The following is a 19874-nucleotide window of genomic DNA, read 5'->3' as shown; positions in this document are numbered from 1 at the left end:
CTTTGCTACGACCTAGAGGGGTGGGATAGGGAGGGTGGGAGGGAGACGCAAGAGGGAGGGGATATGGGATGTATGTATACGTATAGCTGATTCACTTTGTTATACAGCAGAAACTAACACAACATTGTAAAGCAATTATAAGATGTTAAAAAAAAAAGTTTTCATTTAAAAACGTGCCCATGGAAGAATTACTTCAAGGTATATTTTAGAAACCCAAGCATATGTAAGCATAGTGGTCTTCCATAGAGTCTTACAGACACTCTGAATGTTTGTTAACTAAATGAATGAATTGACAAGAAAGCAGCACTAAGAGAGCTATAATGCCAGTTTCTTATAACTGCGCAACTTTAAAGCCACATCCCAAAGATGAGCCACTTAAGGACACAGGTGTTACACCTTGATATCAAGGGCAGGCCTACGCATCGAGAGGAGCCAGAGTTTGAGTTAGTTAGACCCCATTAAGGAGAGGATAGTGTGGACAGCCACCTCCCCTGGGAAATAGCTAACACAATGACAAATGTTTTCACGTTTGCTACATTGAATAGTGTATTGAATGCAAGAGAGACATTGAATGCAATGCCTCTGCTGGAAACGTGACTTTTTTTTCAAGGTCTGTGATAGGAGACTGTCTTCTACGTAAAATCGTCTTGTAACATGTTGCTTCTAGTACTTGGAACTCAAACGTATGGAGTCAATACTAGTTTTCCCCTATAGATCTTCATCCTGTAGAGCTTGAAGCCCTACATAGGGGTTCTATAGCAGGAGCTACTCTCAGCTGCCTTTGATAATTCAGGGAGCCGTGCTACTAAAATCTCAATGTGAGTACAAATTACCTGAGAATCTTTTTAACATTCAGGGTCGGATTCTTTAGGTCCAGATGGGGCCTGAGACTCTGTACTGCTAACCAGCTCCTAGGTGATGTAGATGACACTGGTCCATGGCTCACACTTTGGGCATCAAGCTCATAGGAGGTGGATTTCTAAGTAGTTAGAATAAGCAAGTATAGCGTGATGGAACAGCACCAGATCTTGACTCAGAGCACTAGTTACGTGAACATGATGAGTCACGTGACTTTTCTGAATACAAATTTTTCTCATTAGAAAAATGAGTATAATAGGACAGTAATACCTGCTGCATGGGATTGTTGTGAGAATTAAATTAATGATATTATATGAAAATTGACCAGAGGATTTGGTACATATTCATTGTTGAATAAATGATTGTTGACCTACGTAGTAAAAACATAAGCACACAATTCAGTATTGGTAACTCATACAGTTGGGGGACCCTTAGGCTGTGTGCCCTCCATAGTTCCAGTGGTTCAACTCTTCATTCCACCTCTTTTGCCAATTACAATGTCTAGCATTTAGCAAGTGGTCAGTGTATGTGGAATTGTATTGATGGCAAAGTTGATCACTGCCAGCGTACATTTTTGGCTTCGGAGATACTGATATCAGGCTAATGACCCAGTGTTTCCCCATGGCACTAACAGGAAAGAGAACTTGCGCCCAAAATAGTGGTCACAACTCTGAAGCCTTGAGTTCTCTTTAAATAAAAAATGTAATCACTGGGAGAAGACTAAAATGAAGAAGATCATCAGCCCGATTTTTTATAAAAATATGAGGATAAAAGAGCTGATCATTCTTTGCCAGCCAGTAGTCACAGTATCTTCTAATTTCACAAATTATGTGTAAAAGGTATCTCTCTTGATATAAAAGCAAAGATGAAGGTGGGTAGTTTGGCTGGCTTGTTGCTGATAGGTGGCTCAGCCCCCATTAGGAGCCCAGCCTGCAGCGGTGCAGTTAGTACTGCAGGGGTTCAAACCATCCTCCACATGGTTGAAAACTGGCTCCCATGCCACCCAGGTCATGTGCCCAAAATTGCTCCTCTGAAGGTCAAACTTTCTGCTTAATAAACTTGTACATTTTTAAATAAAACTCTCAAGAGCACACAGCGAGAAATGGAAGGTAGAGAAATCAGTGAATAACCTGCAGTGTCATTTATATCTTAACATCTCTTTCCATTGAGAATTCAGAGACAGAAGCTTATTAGCACCTGGAGGAAGTCTAATGTAATTCATTTGCAGTAAAATCAGAGTGAATCCTTTAATCTTTGCTAAAAGAAATGAGATTTTCAAGTCTAATCAGAGGATTTAAAGTTTTATTAAAAGATGTTCTTTTTTACCCTCTTATAACCTATAGGTCTCAGGAGAAAAAGGAAGAGGCTATCATCTTACTGAAAGATTCCATTAAATATGGTCCTGAGTTTGCAGATGCATATTCAAGCTTAGCTTCATTACTGGCTGAGCAGGTAATTGTTTCCATTTAGTTTCACATAATATTTTTAAATGTTTCTGTTGAATATATAAATTAATATTACACAGATTTTTATATATATCATTTAACTTGTAAGCTCATATTAGACAGCTGATCTCTATGTCAGTTTTCTTCTTGATAGAAATTACAAACTTAGTTTTCTCACTCCAATATTCTTCGTGTATGTAGGTGGCCTCTAGACAGAGATGGTCCATTATATAGGCCATTGCTATATTCTCCATCACTTTGGGACAAAATCTACCAAGAACAATACATGGTATTTGCTGGTTTTATTACTACTCATATTTTTCTGGGAAACTGCTGATGGACTAAGATCTCTGAACTCATTATGGGACTAATTACCAATCTTACAGATCCTATGTCTTATAACTGTTAGAAGATCACAGAGTCTTGTAGGACAGGCTCCTAAGAGAGAACATTTCTCACGGTGTAAAGCAGAGGGGTATTTTGATTCCCTTTCCTTCTTCTCACTGTGTCTAAACCATTTGATCCAACTTTTGGTGTCCTGGACGCATGCCCCCTGCTGTGGAGAAAACAAATATAAGTTGTCTTCTCTAAATTGACGATATAGTTTTGTTGACACACATAAGTGCCCTAAATAGAAGGTAGATTCTGCTATCACACAACTGCCAGATTGTCTTTAAAATTAAACTTAGCACCTTTGAAAGATGCCCTGCAGTATCGGCTTAAATATAAGGAATGATTTGATGCTGCATGTCAGGTACAGAGGGGTGCAATTTGCATTTCAAAAACTTTGGAAACAGGAAACAAAATTAGGACACTCAATGAATATTTAAGTGTCAGAAATGATAAGTCTAGTTGTCTTGCTCTAATATTCTCCATATAGTGTAGGTGGGCTTTAGACAAAAGCCTGTGTCTGTAGTGGATGATTTTAATACATGTTTTAGCACAATGTTTAAGCTGAACTGATGATCGTCGTGTTCTATGGTATACACGGCAGTCCTCAGCTGCCTTTGGCTTGTGTTGAAGCAGACACAGTGAGAGTTTCCTGAAGAAAAGATTGATTCCATCATTATTCCCTTTTCTCACCTCATCCTGGCTCCTTCATTTTCATAGGAAGACCCTCCCTGCCTCTGCCTGGTTGGGTGTCTTGCTGCTACTCAGACAAGCTGCACAGAAAGTTAGGGCCTTTGCACTAACTGTGCCTTTTGCCTGCAACACTGTTCTGCCAGACATCTTAGAGTTCCTTCCTCATCTCATGCTGGTTTCTGCCCACATAGTTCCGTATCAGGGGGCTGTCTGTGATTACGCTTTCAAAATAACTCCCTCACTGCCCCACGTGTTTCTCTGTCACCTGGCTCTGGCTGATTTCTCCCCAGAGCATCTATCGCCGTCTAACATACATCTATTTGTCTGTGATCTTTCTCCCACCATTAGAATATTTCCGTGAGCCAATCTCCATGAGAATGGCTGTCTCTTTTACTCAAGGCTTTTCCCCCACGTCTGTCACATTGTATGCAAGCAGTAAATACTGAGTGAATAAATGAATGGATATGAACTGAAGACCCTGTAGCTCTTGCAATCCAGTACGTGATCTAGATTTTACTCATATCTGAAGTAGGGCTGGGCATGTGGGCCACCATGCTGTTTCATAACGGAACTGTGCCTCACGTCATGCCCTTGTCCTGCACTGAGGGACAGCGTGAGGACAGCCAGGTGAAACTACTCCTTCTAACTGCAGGGTTGGGGCGGGGTTGAGGCCAACACCTGTTACATGGTTCCCTGGCTTCTGAATGAGGACTCGAGGGAGAAATTTCTCTCATGTCTCAGTATTAGGAACGGCCAGCCTTCTCCTGAATTACACGTTTTTTGCTTTATTTTTAATCTACTGCATGAAGGATCTTACAAATGCTAAGAAAATCAATTCTAGTTTCGTCCCCCTTGGGCCCACCTCCGACTGACCGCCACCTGGATGGGATAGGCTGCTTTTCTGTGTGCGCTGCTTGTACTCAGTGTATCATTTTTCTTAATAATTTATTTTATTCAATTTGTGCTCTATATTTTTGAAAGCTGCCTCAGTTTCTCTGTAAGTGAATAAATAAAACATTGCATTGGGGCCTCCCTGGTGGCGCAAGTGGTTGAGAGTCCGCCTGCCGATGCAGGGGATACGGGTTCGTGCCCCGGTCTGGGAGGATCCCATATGCCGCGGAGCGGCTGGGCCCGTGAGCCATGGCCGCTGGGCCTGCGCATCCGGAGCCTGTGCTCCGCAACGGGAGAGGCCACAAGAGTGAGAGGCCCGCATACCGCAAAAAGAAAAAAAAAAAAAAAAAAAAAAAAAAACATTGCATTGAGTTCCCAGTCATATCTTTTTTCACAACTTGGCAGGACAGATAGTGAACACTGAAGCGTTCTTCTTGATGCAAATTACCCTGAAGGTAAATGACAAAGTCACTCACCTAATACCAGTGATGACACGGTGTGTTGGTTTGGGGGAGCTCTTTACAGACATTCCCACAGTTCCATCTTCCTATAGTGCCGTCTTTTCTTTCTCTCCTTCTAAATCATCCTCATATTTCAAGATTCAGTTCAACTTTCACGTCCTCCGCCAGCACTCATCCACCTCCCCGTCGCATGGGAGTTGTTAGATTTTCCTAAGAGCTCCCGTGACATCTTTGGGAACATGCATCAACTCACAAACCAATCATATATATATATATATATATATATATATATATATATATATATATATATATATATATTTTTTTTTTTTTTTTTTTTTTTTTTTTTTTGCGGTACACGGGCCTCTCACTGCTGTGGCCTCTCCTGTTGCAGAGCAGAGGCTCCGGACGCGCAGGCTCAGCAGCCATGGCTCACGGGCCCAGCCGCTCCACGGCATGTGGGATCTTCCCGGACCAGGGCACGAACCCATGTCCCCTGCATCCACACGCGGACTCTCAACCACTGTGCCACCAGAGAAGCCCCAATCATATATTTTTATTTCTTGAATTAACATCTGAACTATAGTTTAAACAGTTTGTCAGGTTTATTTTGCCTCACAAGACTGCAAGTTTCATAAGAAAAGCCTTGTCTTCCTTGTATGCCTGTTCCTTCTCTAGGGCTCAGGGTACTTCACTGTATAAAGCAGGTGGGTATTCATACAGCATCTCTGGACTTAATGCACTTTGGAGGTCAGTTCCCCTGTGCTGTGATATTAGGAGCATTTGACAGTGAACAGGGCGGCAGCCTGATTGTAGACCCCACTTCATAGTACAGACTATGTACAGACCCCACTTCCTCGCCTGTACAGACTCTGGTAAGGAGTGCTTTACCTCTCTGAGCCTCAGTTTCCAAATCTGAAAATTGACAGCTATATGGATCTAACATTTTAAGAGTGTCTAAAACTATCCCTGTAACACCAAGTGCTAATGAATATTTTCATGAATAACTTAAGGCTCCATTTTAATTAGTGCTATGGTTTCTATACAAATAAAGCATTAACATGTTAATATTGTGAAAAGCAATTTGTTTTAGTAAATACTGTATCCAAAAGTTTCAAGTTGTATTCCTTTTCTAAACTGATGAATTCCAAGTTCATGAAAAGTCACTTTTTTGTGTTTGTTTAATTAATTAATTTATTTATTTTTGGCTACTTGGGTCTTCATTGCTGAGCGCGGGCTTTTCTCTAGTTGCAGCGCCCAGGTCACTCATGGCGGTGGCTTCTCTTGCTGTGGAGCACGGGCTCTAGGCACGCAGGCTTCAGTAGTTATGGCACGCAGGCTCAGTAGTTGTGGTGCACAGGCTTAGTTGCTCCACGGCATGTGGGATCTCCCTGGACCAGGGCTCAAACCCGTGTCCCCTGCATTGGCAGATGGATTCTTAACTACTGCACCACCAGGGAAGCCCTAAAACAATACTTAAAATCATTTTCTAATGATAGATTCCTAGAAGTTGAATTCCCATATCAAAGAGTATCAGCATTTCATCATGACTTTTGAGGCGTATTACTAAACTGCTTTCTAAAAGAGTGGTACCAATATGCTGTGCCACCAGCAGTGTACAGCCTCTAAGTCTTGAATGTTAGCGGAACATTTAAATGGAAATTGCATGTGGACAGATGGCAGTGGGAGAGATCAGGGCTAAAGATAGATTTAGGACTTCAAATAAATGAGTCCATATTATGAGTAGGTAATTCCTCTGAGGGGAAAATGAAGAGTAGTGTGGGGAGGAAAACCTTAAAGAATTTTTAACCTTCTCATTTTGTAGATAAAAATATGAGGTGCACAGGGCTTCCCTGGTGGTGCAGTGGTTGAGAGTCCGCCTGCCGATGCAGGGGACACGGGTTCGTGCCCCGGTCTGGGAAGATCCCACATGCCGCGGAGCGGCTGGGCCCGTGAGCCATGGCTGCAGAGCGGCTGGGCCCGTGAGCCATGGCTGCTGAGCCTGCACGTCCGGAGCCTGTGCTCCACAACGGGAGAGGCCACAACAGTGAGAGGCCCGCATATCACAAAAAAAAAAAAAAAATGAGGTGCACAGAATTAAGTGCTGCTCAAGGTCATACAAATAACTAGTGTCAGGACCAAGACTGGAGCCTGGTAACTCGATTCCTTCCCCACTGCTCTTTCACTGTATGATGCTGGGGTCCCATGATTGGACTGTGGTAATGGGCTGTAGTTAATGAGGTTAGGTATACAAGGGGCCAGGTGGGAGGGGGGAAGAAAAATGATAGAGGAAACCTAGTAGCATGGTTGTCATAGATGTTAGGTACATAAAAGAATCCAGAATAAATTTGCCCCTCTGTGTCTACTGCAGCACAGAAGTCAAGAAAACAGGACAGAAAATAAACTCTTAGATTTGAAGTCTGGATGGTCTCTGGCTTACTAGCCTCTTTTGGTTTTCTATTAGCATTCAGAACTGGCTGTACTCCAGCTTCACAGATAGGATTGTAAACATTTACAAGCCCACCATCATTTTTAACCAGGCTACTCTTGCCATAGATTATATAGCTTGCATTACACTAGCAGTAAAGGAAATGAATTTAACATAATGACTTGATCCACTGTAAGTTATTGCTAGCCCCAGGTTTATAGCCTATTGAAAAACTCAATTAATTAATTTGATAACACTTAAAATAATTTTTTTATATATTTTGGGATATGACTTCACCTGATAAAAGAATGAAAAGAAAATTGGAACAGTAAAATATAAGTTAGAAGTATAGATCAAAAATAAGAGAGGTCCAGGGCCTCCCTGGTGGCGCAGTGGTTGAGAGTCCGCCTGCCGATGCAGGGGATACGGGTTCGTGCCCCGGTCTGGGAGGATCCCATATGCCGCGGAGCGGCTGGGCCCGTGAGCCATGGCCGCTGGGCCTGCGCGTCCGGAGCCTGTGCTCCGCAACGGGAGAGGCCACAACAGTGAGAGGCCCGCATACCGCAAAAAGAAAAAAAAATAATAAAAAATAAAAATAAGAGAGGTCCAGGGTCAGTGTCTCTTCTTTGACAAGTGCCATCTTTTGGGTAGATTCAGGCACATATGCCATTGCATATGTGGTCAGGTCACCTTGAGCTGAACCCTACCTTAATAATTTATTGATTTAATTATTCAGAACATATTTATTGAACATTTAGGTATCACCAAGTATTAGAAATTGCTGAAGTAGCAAGGTATGCGCCTCAACTCATGGAACTTAGAGTCTAAAAGGTAAGGATACTCTTAAGCGAAGAATTACTACCCTTTCCCCAATGTCTAACTCAGTTGTGACAAAAGGGCAAAGAGAGAATAGAGTACCAGTGAGAATGTTATAGGGACCTAACCTAATACAGGGAGCAGTGAGCGCTGGCCAAAGAGTGATATTTAGTCTGATACCTTAAGAACTTATAGATATCAACAAGATTAAAATTATTAGGAAAAGCTTTCTGGCTACAGGAATTAGACCACCTGAAGGCTGTCAGGTGGGGAACAGTATGATCCCTTCCTCTTATGGGAGGAAAGTCATGTGCCTGAAAATGCAGAGAATGAGGACGAAAGGGCATGAGAAGAGTTTGGAGATGGAGAAAGCTGCAATTCTATGTAACTTTAGCTTCCCCTCACTCTTCCTGGTCTCTTGACAGTGTGACACAGCTGTGGTCGCTTACACTTGTCATAGTGTTTTCTCTTCAGCTTTTATTTTATGATTCTTGGCACTTCCTCCTTAAAGTGATCATTTCTTTCTTTCTTAAATTGTCACAGGGTGATATTGATCACAGTCTGCTGGGCGATGAGAAAATTCAGGATTAGAAATACCTAACGTGCCCTTGGTGAGGAGGAATGCCAAGTTAACTGATTCATTTCAGTTGAATGAGAGAGAGAATTAGACGTCAAATGTTGGCTGCACGTTTCTCGTAAACGTCCATGTCAGTGACTGATGGGGGAAGAACTGTTTTGTAAGGAAAGTAAAAGCAAGGGAAAGGGTGAGAAAGCAGGCATCTTTGCTTTATGTTTTGAGATGCTGTGTCTTAAAGAGTTGCTTGGCAAAGTCATTGACATGAGTTTAAACATCCAGTGGTCCTACACTTCCCAGGTTTGTAATAGTCATTTGGCTAATAGGGAGATACACGATAGCTCTGCATGCTTGTATCATTGGCCAGAGTGAAAGTACTTCTGGAAAGCAGCTCAGACGCATGGCCATGATGTCAGAGCACAACCTTCCAGCCCCATCTCTGTAGGTCTTTCACCACTTTGGAACATCACACCCTACATCTGCCATACAGTAAGAACATATGTTACAGGCCATTCATTACACCAGTGGTTCACAAAGGGTCGACTGGGGACGCCTGGGGTCCAAGAAGGCCTGTGCAGTTTTTATAATACTAACAAGTAATTTGCCTTGTTTTACTCTCATTCTCTCCCCAGTGTACAGTGGTTCTTTAGAGGCTACGTGATATAGTCACAGTCATGAAAAGAGTATGAAAATATTCTCCCCTTTCCAACTAAATGTCTGTGTGAGACCAGGTTTCTTCACATACTTCAACTGAAAAACATATACAAACAGATTAGTACCAAAATAGATACAAGAACCCAGCTGTCTTCTATCAAGCCAGACATTTAAAAGACTTGGAAAAATAGAAAATAATGCCACTATTCTCACTAATTTTTTTGGCTTTGGAAAATATATTTTCTTATAAATGTGTTATGTTTGTTTATTATTTTAAATAAATAATATTAGTTTATTTATTAGTTTATTAAATAAAAATTTCTCAGCTTCATTCCTGTTGTGATACACACTGATAGATGTAGACCACTTAAACAAAGCTCTTTGGGGTCCTCGGTACATTTTAGAGTGCAAACCAAGAAGTTTGAAGATTGCTGCATTGAGCCCATGTCCCTTTGTCCTCCTGGTTGCTGCAACTTGAACTATAAGAAATCTTTTCCAAGTGTATCAGTTGGCCCAAGAGAATAAGTGACAGTCAAACGTCCTTTTTCAGATCTACTTTTCACTTTCTCTTCCTTGAGGTAAAAAACATGCCATGTCGGTAATTACAGCATGTAAAACGTGGAGATGTTGATGGTGTTTTCTCTATCCCGCGAGGCCCATTTCATTTCCACCCCACTGAAAATGCTTTTGAGCCTTAGAGAGGAGCCCATGGCTGCGTGCTGCCCATTTTTAACCATTGCCCTTGAAGGCCGATTTCATGCTGAGGCAGCGGTTGGTTGGGGACTCTGGTGACAGTATTGTTTGTCAGAAGCGTTCTCTGGGTCACAAGCATTTTTAATTAAAGTTGTCCTGTAGATAGCTCGTATTCATTTCCTCTGGATCTCACAAATCAGTAGACTGGGAGTGATCCGCTTAGGTCAGGACATCTAGCCAGATGAGGTAAATGAAATTGAACTTGAGGGATTAAGGATACTCCTTTTTAACATAAATGCATTGCCCTTCTAGAGAAGGTGGAATTTGGGGGTTTTTTGGGTTTTTTTTTTTTCTGGCCGTACTAGGGCCTCTCACTGTTTTGGCCTCTCCCGTTGCGGAGCACAGGCTCCGGACGCGCAGGCTCAGCGGCCATGGCTCACGGGCCCAGCCGCTCCGCGGCATATGGGATCCTCCCGGACCGGGGCACGAACCCGTGTCCCCTGCATCGGCAGGCAGACTCTCAACCACTGCGCCACCAGGGAAGCCCGGAATTTGTTTTAAGTAAACATCTAGAAGGTATTTTTCTCCTTCAGTGGTGGTCCCTTTCGTTTTTTAATAAGTGGAATTAATCATTCTTTGAAATTTACTGTCAAATGAAAGGACAAGAAAGATAGACATTGAAAACATTTGTCATAGAGCCAGAGTCTTGAGACTGTCCTTGGGGGTTACCGAAGGTATGGGATGTGATTCCTTGCTCTAGACATGGATGGTCTTTTAAATCCCATTACTTCTTTGGACTTTGAAAATTGCATTCCTGTAGAGACCCAGCTCATAAACCCCAAAATGCATTTTAGATGAAAAAGGTGATCTCTTTGCCTATTCTGGAGCAACAAGAATGTGGGGGAAAGGTAAAATTAAATCGGGTATAAGAGTATTGCACTTGAAAACTGTGATATCTGACTTCAGCAAGTTAGAATGTGAGGACGTCAATTTTATTCCTTTCAGGAAAAACACCTTTCAACTCTCCCACAGTTTGGTTATAAGGATGTTTTAAAGATCTCAAGTAGCTACAGATTTTTTTCATGCACATCTTCCTATTACACAGCTGCTGGTGTTAATGGTAGCCATTGTTTCCAGGCATTTGGTTTATGATAGTTGTAGAGAATCTGTCTATATAAACACCAGTCTGGGTATCACTCCTGGTTGCCTTCCAAGAACCTTGTGCTTCTCCTTTTGTGACACTGTCACCATATATCACAGTGTCTCCTTGCCTGAATCCCTCTCCATTGTCTGTGTGGGCAGGATTGTCTGTCTCATACACTTCTGTGTCTATTATATACTTGACATGTGGGAGGTGCTATTACTTATACCACTAGGAGATAGATGCCAAAGACATGGGGATGAATAAAACAAAATACATCTATTTAAGGAGCTCAAAGACAAATGAACTAAGGAATACAACTCAATGTGAGCAGTGTAGTAAATACAGATGCTCTAGAGCTCAGGTGCCCTGGCGTTGTTACTGAGGCCACATCAGGTATCACAACCCTGTCCACGTGGCATTTTAGCCTACAGTTTCAAATTCCTTTCCCATCAAATCTCTTTAGTTAACTCCATATGAGAAAAAAATAGCTAACTTGGGTGTTCTTCCTTTTAATTTTTCTTAATCATCTTCTGATATGGAGGTCAATAAACAATTTCTTAGAGGCAATCAGAAAAAAAAAAAATACCCTGCCTAATCCTAAACTAGGTAATCAGTTCCTAAAAATCTTGAGTTTCTTGTGTTACTATTTGACCAGTGTTAGTGTTTGACACTAATGCCATCTGTTTTTAAATGTGCTCATGAAATACTACTCCTAGTAGTAGTAATAAGAGTAGAGGCTGGGCTTCCCCGGTGGTGCAGTGGTTGAGAGTCCGCCTGCCAATGCAGGGGACACAGGTTTGTGCCCCGGTCCAGGAAGATCCCACATGCCGCGGAGCGGCTGGGCCCGTGAGCCATGGCCGCTGAGCCTGTGCATCCGGAGCCTGTGCTCCGCAACGGGAGAGGCCACAACAGTGAGAGGCCTGTGTACCAAAAAAAAAAAAAAAAAAAAAGAGTGGAGGCTAACATGACAAAGTGCTGACTGTTTACTAGGCATTGTTCTCAGGGCTTCACTTGTTTTAATCCATTTAATCCTCAGAACAACCCTCTGAAATAGGTACCATTTTTATGCCTTTGTTACACTTGGGTACATAGAGGGGAAGTAAGGTCACAGGGATGGTAAATGGTGGGGTTGGGATTCCAATCCATGTAGCCAAGCACTGGCAGCCCAATTCTTTTTTTTTAATTTTATTAAAGTATAGTTGATTTATAATGTGTTAATTTCTGCTGTACAGTTATACATATATATACATTCTTTTTTTATATATTCTTTTCCATTATGGTTTATCATAGGACACTGAATATAGTTCTCTGTGCTCTACAGTAGGACCTTGTTGTTTATCCATCCTATATGTAATAGTTTGCCTCTGCTGATCCCAAACTCCCATTTCTTCCCTTCCCTACCCCCTCCCCCTGCCTTGGCAGCCAAAAGTCTGTTCTCAATGTCTGTGAGTCTGTTTCTGTTTTGTAGTTTTGTTCATTTGTGTTGTATTTTAGATTCCACATACAAGTGATATCATATGGCATTTGTCTTTCTCTTTCTGACTTACTTCACTTGGTATGATAATCTCTAGGTCCATCCATGTTGCTGTAAATGACATTATTTCATTCTTTTTGAAGGCTGAGTAATATTCCATTATATATATATATATATATATATATATATATATATATACACATACACATACATACACACACACTACATCTTCTTTATCCATTCATCTGTTGATGGGCATTTAGGTTGTTTCCATGTCTTGGCTATTGTAAATAGTGCCACTATGAGCATAGGGGTCCATTCCATGTATCTTTTTTTAATAAATTTATTTATTTTATTTATTTATTTTTGGCTGCATTGGGTCTTTGTTGCTGCATGCGGGCTTTCTCTAGTTGTGGCAAGCGGGGGCTACTCTTCATTGCGGTTCACTGGCTTCTCATTCCTTCTCTTGTTGCAGAGCACGGGCTCTAGGCATGCAGGTTTCAGTAGTTGTGACACACGGGCTCAGTAGTTGTGGCTCACGGGCTCTAGAGTGCAGGCTTAGTAGTTGTGGTGCATGGGCTTAGTTGCTTGGCGGCATGTGTGATCTTCCCAGACCAGGGCTTGAACCCGCATCCCCTGCACTGGCAGGTGGATTCTTAACCACTGCGCCACCAGGGAAGCCCCAGCATGTATCTTTTTGAATTATAGTTTTGTCTGGATATATGCCCAGGAGTGGGATTGCTGGATCATATGGCAACTCTATTTTTAGTTTTATGAGGAACCTCCATACGGCAGCCCAATTCTTAATTACTATGCCATGCTTTCTATAGCAATTACAGAAAACATGTGCTGAATGAATGGGTAAATGAATAAATATGCAACGGTACTCTCTATTACTTCAATTGGAGTCTTAGGTAATGTGTGTCTTGCCTGTCTCCATTTAATACACACACATGCACACTCACCAATTTGCTAGACCTTCAGTGGGTGATACCTTCAGAAAGTTTTTCTTTTCTTCAGTAGATTGCAAGAAGACATTTTGAGATTTTTCATTCATCTCTAATTTTCTTTTGAGTTTGACAATTTGTTGAGCTTGGCAATTAGAAAACACACTTTTAGAAACATGGAAATCCATTTTTGCTGGACTATGGATTTGTAATTCAAATAAGAGAAATTTGCCAAATTCAAACCACACTTTGTTCCCTAAATGGTACTTAAATATGTGGATTCAAAGAGATGGTATTGGTCATTCCACAGAGAGTCAAGTGCCTTCTCCTTTCTGAGTCAAATCAGATTTAGGCTTCTTGGCTTATTGCTAAGCACTCAGGGCATTTTTATTCACAAGCTCAAGGTGTCAGGTCTGAGAAAAATGATGCCGTACATTCTCTTTTCATATGTCTGGTTGAATGCTTAATAGTAGTAACTTCTGATAAAATTATGGACGGTGTCCATGATCAGAGCACATGAAAGGAAAAGTTGCTTTGTGTTTTATGCCAAACCATTGCCTTTCACCTGACCTTCATAGCAGTACTAGGAAACTAGGAAATGGTTTACTTGTGAGTAATTGTTAGAACCTGGGTGATTTCATTTCATTTGATTCATTAATTAGGTGTTACCTTGTATATTGTAAAAGAAAGTGTGACATGACAATCTCAGATGGTTGTGGAAAATGTGCCTAAAGACGAATTCAGAATTATTGAAGTGTGTTAAAGTGGATTGTTAGGGTAGAAGACCAAAACAACTAGAAAAAGATCCATTGAAGCTGTGGCAATTGATCTGGGCCTTGCCACAAAGGGAGGAGTTGGAGGTGTGCCTTTGAGGGGTCCTATATTCCTGTTGGGGGGAACAGCTCAGAGATGGAAAGGGCGGGGTGATAAGGGAGGTAACAAATGGTTTGGTGGACTATAGAAATATTTAGAGTAAAGAAAGGATAAGGCAAACCCCTCCCATAATCATCATCAACCTCCCCTCCCACTTCCTTCCAAAAAACCTCCCCAAATAAATCATACAATATAGGTAAGAGAGCTAGCTATGCAAATGCAGCTGTGTCAAATAGCCAGGCCTCCCTGTCTCCCAGTGAGATTGCCACCTGGGAAGGCATTCCTATATGAATGGATCACACGTATTTTCGCCCAGAGAGTTACTGGGGTGGAGGGCATCCCATTCAAATATCCATTTTGAGGCTTTATCCAACTATAGGGCAAATCCTTCCAGATACTGCTTCTTAGTAAACATCAGCTGGCTTGCGCTGAAGGAGCTAAACACAAATATGAGTCTTTGGTATGTGTGCAGTTGGCACTGACTTTAATTCAAAGTACACAGTGTTTGATCTTGGCGCCTGTTGCATAGCAGATGCTCAGTAAATTATTTTCTGTTCTTCCCACTTCCATTATTCAGTTTATTGTTGATTTTTTTAAAAAACTTTCTCATATGTTTTTTTTGTTCTCTTTTAAAGGAGAGGTTTAAGGAAGCTGAGGAAATATACCAGGCTGGAATAAAGAACTGCCCAGATAGCTCAGACTTACACAACAACTATGGAGTTTTCCTAGTTGATACTGGTAAGCGAGATTAAAGAGAACCTGTTCTGTGGAGATGAGATAATACTATCTATCAAGCTAAATGGCAACCACGCCAATAATGCCTCAAAAGTAGAACTCACTGGGCTTGGCAGGAAGCTCACACCATTGACAGTCACATTGTACTTTGGGGCTGTCGTTTCTCTAAATCTTCAAGCTCAATTCAGTAAAATCTGCCCGGTTCTTATCATCAGATTGCTAAGGAAAGCTCCCCAGGTGGCAGGAAGTGGTCTTTGATGATTTAATGAGCAACAGTCTCCTTTGAATAGCATTTATACAAGTTTATAAATCTATGATGATGAACTGTTCTGTACAACGATGCAGAACCTGCCTCTGAATCTATTTACTGGCAGATGGTAAATACTTTTCTACAGCCGATTAAAAAGTCTTAAATTGTTTCATTGTTCTTTATGTGATACGTACTATAGAAAATGTACCATTATAATTGATAGAGTACCGTTATAGGACAGGTGCTATATAAAATACACTTTATCTTATTTAATGTAAAACTTTACCTGACAGGAATTCTGTTTCCTTTATGGTTTGTACCCCGCATACTGTTGGCATGTTATGAATACTTGTAAAGAATGAAAAGATGCTTGAATTTAATACAAAAACACCGCTTTGTTCTCGTTGACTATTAGACTACCTGCCCTGCAATAAAATTCGATTTTAATTATTCCGTCCGTATGAAATGCTCAAAAGGGTTTTTATTTTCTAGGATATTTGAAGCCCTTCTGTTTCTTAGGACATAAATTTACATTCTGATACACCTAGGAAACATCCCTTATTTTCACATGTAAAATTGTTTCTTAGTGCCACCTGCTGGTTCTTCAGCAACATAATAATAAATTAGGTATCAAAGATTAAAAACAAACAAGCAAAAAAAATTGAAGAGACCACCTGTTGGCCTGATCTAGCCCTCTTCCTTCTACTTCAAAACAAAATATCCCACCCCAACTCCCAGCCCCCCAAAATCTCACTGACCAACCTCTATATTTTCCCACCACTCCCACTGTATTCTGTTTTTATACTACTGAAATTCTCCCTATCATGACCTCTACATAGACCTCTACGTATGTAGAGTCTTTTTTGGCACCTCCTAGTCAAACTTGCATTCAAAGAAGGTAGACTTGAGAAGATGTCTGTGTGGGTAGTAAACATTCCATGCCATGTAGAGCTTCAGACTTGTCCACAATTCATTCACTTACATATAATTTCACTAGGAAGCTTCTTTGGGGAAACTTATACTAGAGAGACTTGATGGTAGTTCTGACCTTTACCCTCACTTCCCCTGGGATTTTTGTCAAGTTTCTTAATGTTTTTGCACTTTAGAGCCTGTATCTGTAAAGTGATAATATTTTTTTAATATATTTTAAATCCCAAGAGGCAAACTAAGTGCTATCAAAAGGCAGCTAAATAGGATCAAAATACCTGCAAAAATCATGAGGTCATTTAATTAGTGTTTTAAAATATACAATGCATTGCACAAATGCAAGGTGGTATTATTTTTATTTTTAAAATCCCATTCAATAAATACCCTCTAAACAAAGATGTATGATTTAAAAAGAGATTTTCAAAATACAGCAGATACCTGCTTATTTAAAGCAGTGCCTCAATCACTAGGTTGTGGTATAGTAATTGTGACAGACCCTCAGAAATTGCTTCAGGACAGTTTTCTTTCTATAACAGCCCATTCCACTTTTTGTGTAATGAGAAGCAACAATATCTTACATAAATACCAATCATTGATAATCTCAAAACATCATATTAACTAAGGCAATGGCCAGAAACCAGTTTGACTAAAATAATACATTTAATAAAAGAAACAGGTTTCAGTTTTTACTGCTTTTTTATTATTAATTTCTTTGGAAGTGAAAATGAATAGTGAAATGGTCCAAAGTTAGACAGTGGCAAAGAGAAGCCAAAATGTGAGCTAGCTTACAAACTGCATAATTGGTGGTATGGCTGTAGGGAAAAAGATCATCAGAAGAGAAATTAAAGAGGTCATGTGTTTAGGGACTTCCCTGGTGGCCCAGTGCTTAAGAATCAGCCTGCCAATGCAGGGGACATGGGTTCGATCCCTGATCCGGGAAGATCCCACATGCCGCGGAGCGACTAAGTCCGTGCACCACAACTACTGAGCCTGTGCTCTAGAGCCCGTGAGCCACAACTACTGAGCCCGCGCTCCTAGAGCCCGTGCTCTGCAACCAGAAGTCACCGCAATGCAAAGCCTGTGCACCGCAACCCGGGAAAGCCCGCGTGCAGCAACAAAGACCCAATGCAGCCAAAAAAAAAAAAAAAGTCTGTGTGTTTTATAATTAAGGCATGTTCTGCTCTTACCAACCTACCACCTGTTGATTACAGGCTCTCCAGAGAAGGCAGTGGCCCATTACCAACAGGCCATCAGACTTAGCCCGAGCCATCATGTGGCCATGGTGAACCTGGGGAGACTCTACAGGTCACTGGGAGACAACAGCGTGGCTGAAGAATGGTACAAACGGTAAAGTTCCTGTTTTTCACTTTGTAAGTCATCCTAAGACTTCTGCAATTGGCCATCAAATTCTTAGTTATTTGGAACAGCTGCTCTCAGAATACTAACAAGTTTTGCTAATGCAGGCAATACAGATTCTCCTCTCCAAAGAGAAGAGTACAATAAATGGCACTTTGGGGATAAATGATATCCCAGTTAATGACTTTTTTGCCTTCTGGTTAAAGCATAGTGCTAAACCAAGGTTGGAATTTAATTCCCATTTTAGTTAGTCCATTGTTTTCTGTTGAAGCTAAGGACTACAACCCAAACCACAAAGAGAAATTTTGAAAATGGATCTAGATGAAAAACTGTGCATACATCAAAACAAGTCTATCACCATAAATGGAAAAGATCCTTGGGGCTCAGTTTACATATTGGTGGGTCACTAGAGACATGCTTATAGTCAGAGGCTGGCACTGTGATCTTTTTTTAACATTCTTCTTGGTATGAAAACAAAGACCATGTGGGAACAGAGTCTCAAACCGTGTACAGTGGTCCCTAAATCTAAGTTTCAACCTTTGGAGATGTACCTGTTAGAAGAAAATTGTCCATTTGTTTTCTCAAAATTCAGCGCCTTGCAGGTGGCACGCAAAGCTGAGATATTATCACCGTTGGGAGCTCTATATTACAACACTGGCAGATATGAAGAGGCTTTGCAGATTTACCGGGAAGCTGTGTCCCTTCAGCCTTCCCAAAGGGAACTCCGCCTGGCACTGGTGAGTAGATGGACAAAAGAAAGGAAATGGAGTAGGAAATAGACTCATGGCATGCAATACAGGGAGCTGTAGTCAGTATGCCTCAAAACGGGAGCTAGAACCCTATGCTATATCCATTTAATGAATATTCATATAACCAATGTTACAGCCATTCACCAAACACATGGACCCTAAAAACACTGTTAAGTTTTTGTTTTGAAATAATTTCAAACTTACAAATATTTGCAAGAATTTTAAATAACTCCCATATACTCTTTCACCCAGATTGATGAATTTTTAGCACTTTGATGCATTTGTTTATCATCCTCTCATGTATGTATGTATGTGTATATGTACACATAGATATGTGCATATTTAGGTATCTGTATGTGCATGTACGTATTATTAGTACATGGTATTTTGTCTTGAGCCATCTGAGAATTAGAGATCTCATACCCTTTATTTCTAAATACTTCAGCAAATAGTTCCTAAGAACAAGGACGTTGTCTAACCTAACCACAGTACAACTATCAAATTCAGGAAAATTAATATCAACAATATTTTTTATTTCAATTTTTGGATCATTACTCTTCCTTTTCCTTAGATTTTCAGTAAAACAAACTTGTTATCTTGTTATAAACACAGTGTTCTGTTGAAACCATAGGAAAAAATTTCTCTTGACATAGTCAACTTTTTAAAAAAGGCACAAGTCACTGAATGACTTTGATGTTCCTGCCATTCATACACAAATGCATGCGTATGCCTAAATAAAGAAACAAACAAACAACAGAAGACTAAAGCCTATAAACTGTGGTACGTCAGCCTTCTCTGTGAGTCACAAGGAGATTCTGAGCACTTTTGTGGGAAGTGTTTCCTGAATGCTTCATTTGATAAAGAGTGCTTTATTTGATAAGGTGATAGCCAAGTACCTTCTAAGCCAAAGTCACTGTGGTTTTGCAGGCTCAGGTTTTGGCCGTGATGGGTCAGACAAAAGAAGCTGAAAAGATGACCAGTCACATCGTGTCAGAGGAGACTGGGTGCCTTGAATGCTATCGCCTGTTGTCCGCCATCCACAGCAAGCAGGAGCAACATGACAAGGTAGAGAGGACACTGTTTAGAGTTGTTCGGGTTCACAGGTAGAAAATGGGGTGCACCTGAATGACCCTCCAGCCTGCACGCTCACAGGGCTGAGCAGTCTTGAACATTGTCAGCTGGCATAGCGTATCTTCTGGGCACTTTTCAGATACCTACTTGATTCCTAAGATGTCCCCTCGAGACGCTATTTTCTTGGTTCATCCTTGGTCTGAAGATTTTAGGTGGTATTATCTCAGTTTGTTTTCAGCTAACTCGATCATGATAAACACTAACATTTGTATGCTCTATCATTTTCCATGTTCCCTCAAAGATATTTTATAGACTCTTTATAACAACCCTTTAAGGCAGGTCAGTGGCCCTGTGTTGCCACTGTACTGTTTATCTCCATTTTAAAAGTCACATGACCAGTAAATACATGAACTGATTCAACAAAATATTTATTGAATGCCTGCTATAT

At 40.9% G+C, this 19874-nt stretch overlaps 1 protein-coding gene across 5 annotated transcripts in view; it reads left to right on the top strand.

Annotated features, from left to right (window-relative positions):
• The window catches only part of TMTC1 (transmembrane O-mannosyltransferase targeting cadherins 1), a 282996-nt gene that overhangs the window by 244659 nt on the left and 18463 nt on the right, over positions 1 to 19874 (top strand). For all 5 annotated transcript variants that reach the window (XM_081250082.1, XM_081250081.1, XM_081250079.1 and 2 more), the window contains 5 exons: positions 2202 to 2310; positions 14974 to 15076; positions 17462 to 17597; positions 18199 to 18343; positions 19283 to 19420. In XM_081250082.1, coding sequence (XP_081106208.1) covers positions 2202 to 2310; positions 14974 to 15076; positions 17462 to 17597; positions 18199 to 18343; positions 19283 to 19420 — 631 coding nt within the window. The remainder of the gene's footprint in view (positions 1 to 2201; positions 2311 to 14973; positions 15077 to 17461; positions 17598 to 18198; positions 18344 to 19282; positions 19421 to 19874) is intronic.

This window comes from Mesoplodon bidens (genome assembly GCF_964165515.1).
Source record: "Mesoplodon bidens genome assembly, chromosome: 11".
NCBI classification, from domain to species: Eukaryota; Metazoa; Chordata; class Mammalia; order Artiodactyla; family Ziphiidae; genus Mesoplodon; species Mesoplodon bidens.
This window is presented reverse-complemented; position numbering and strand designations above follow the sequence as displayed.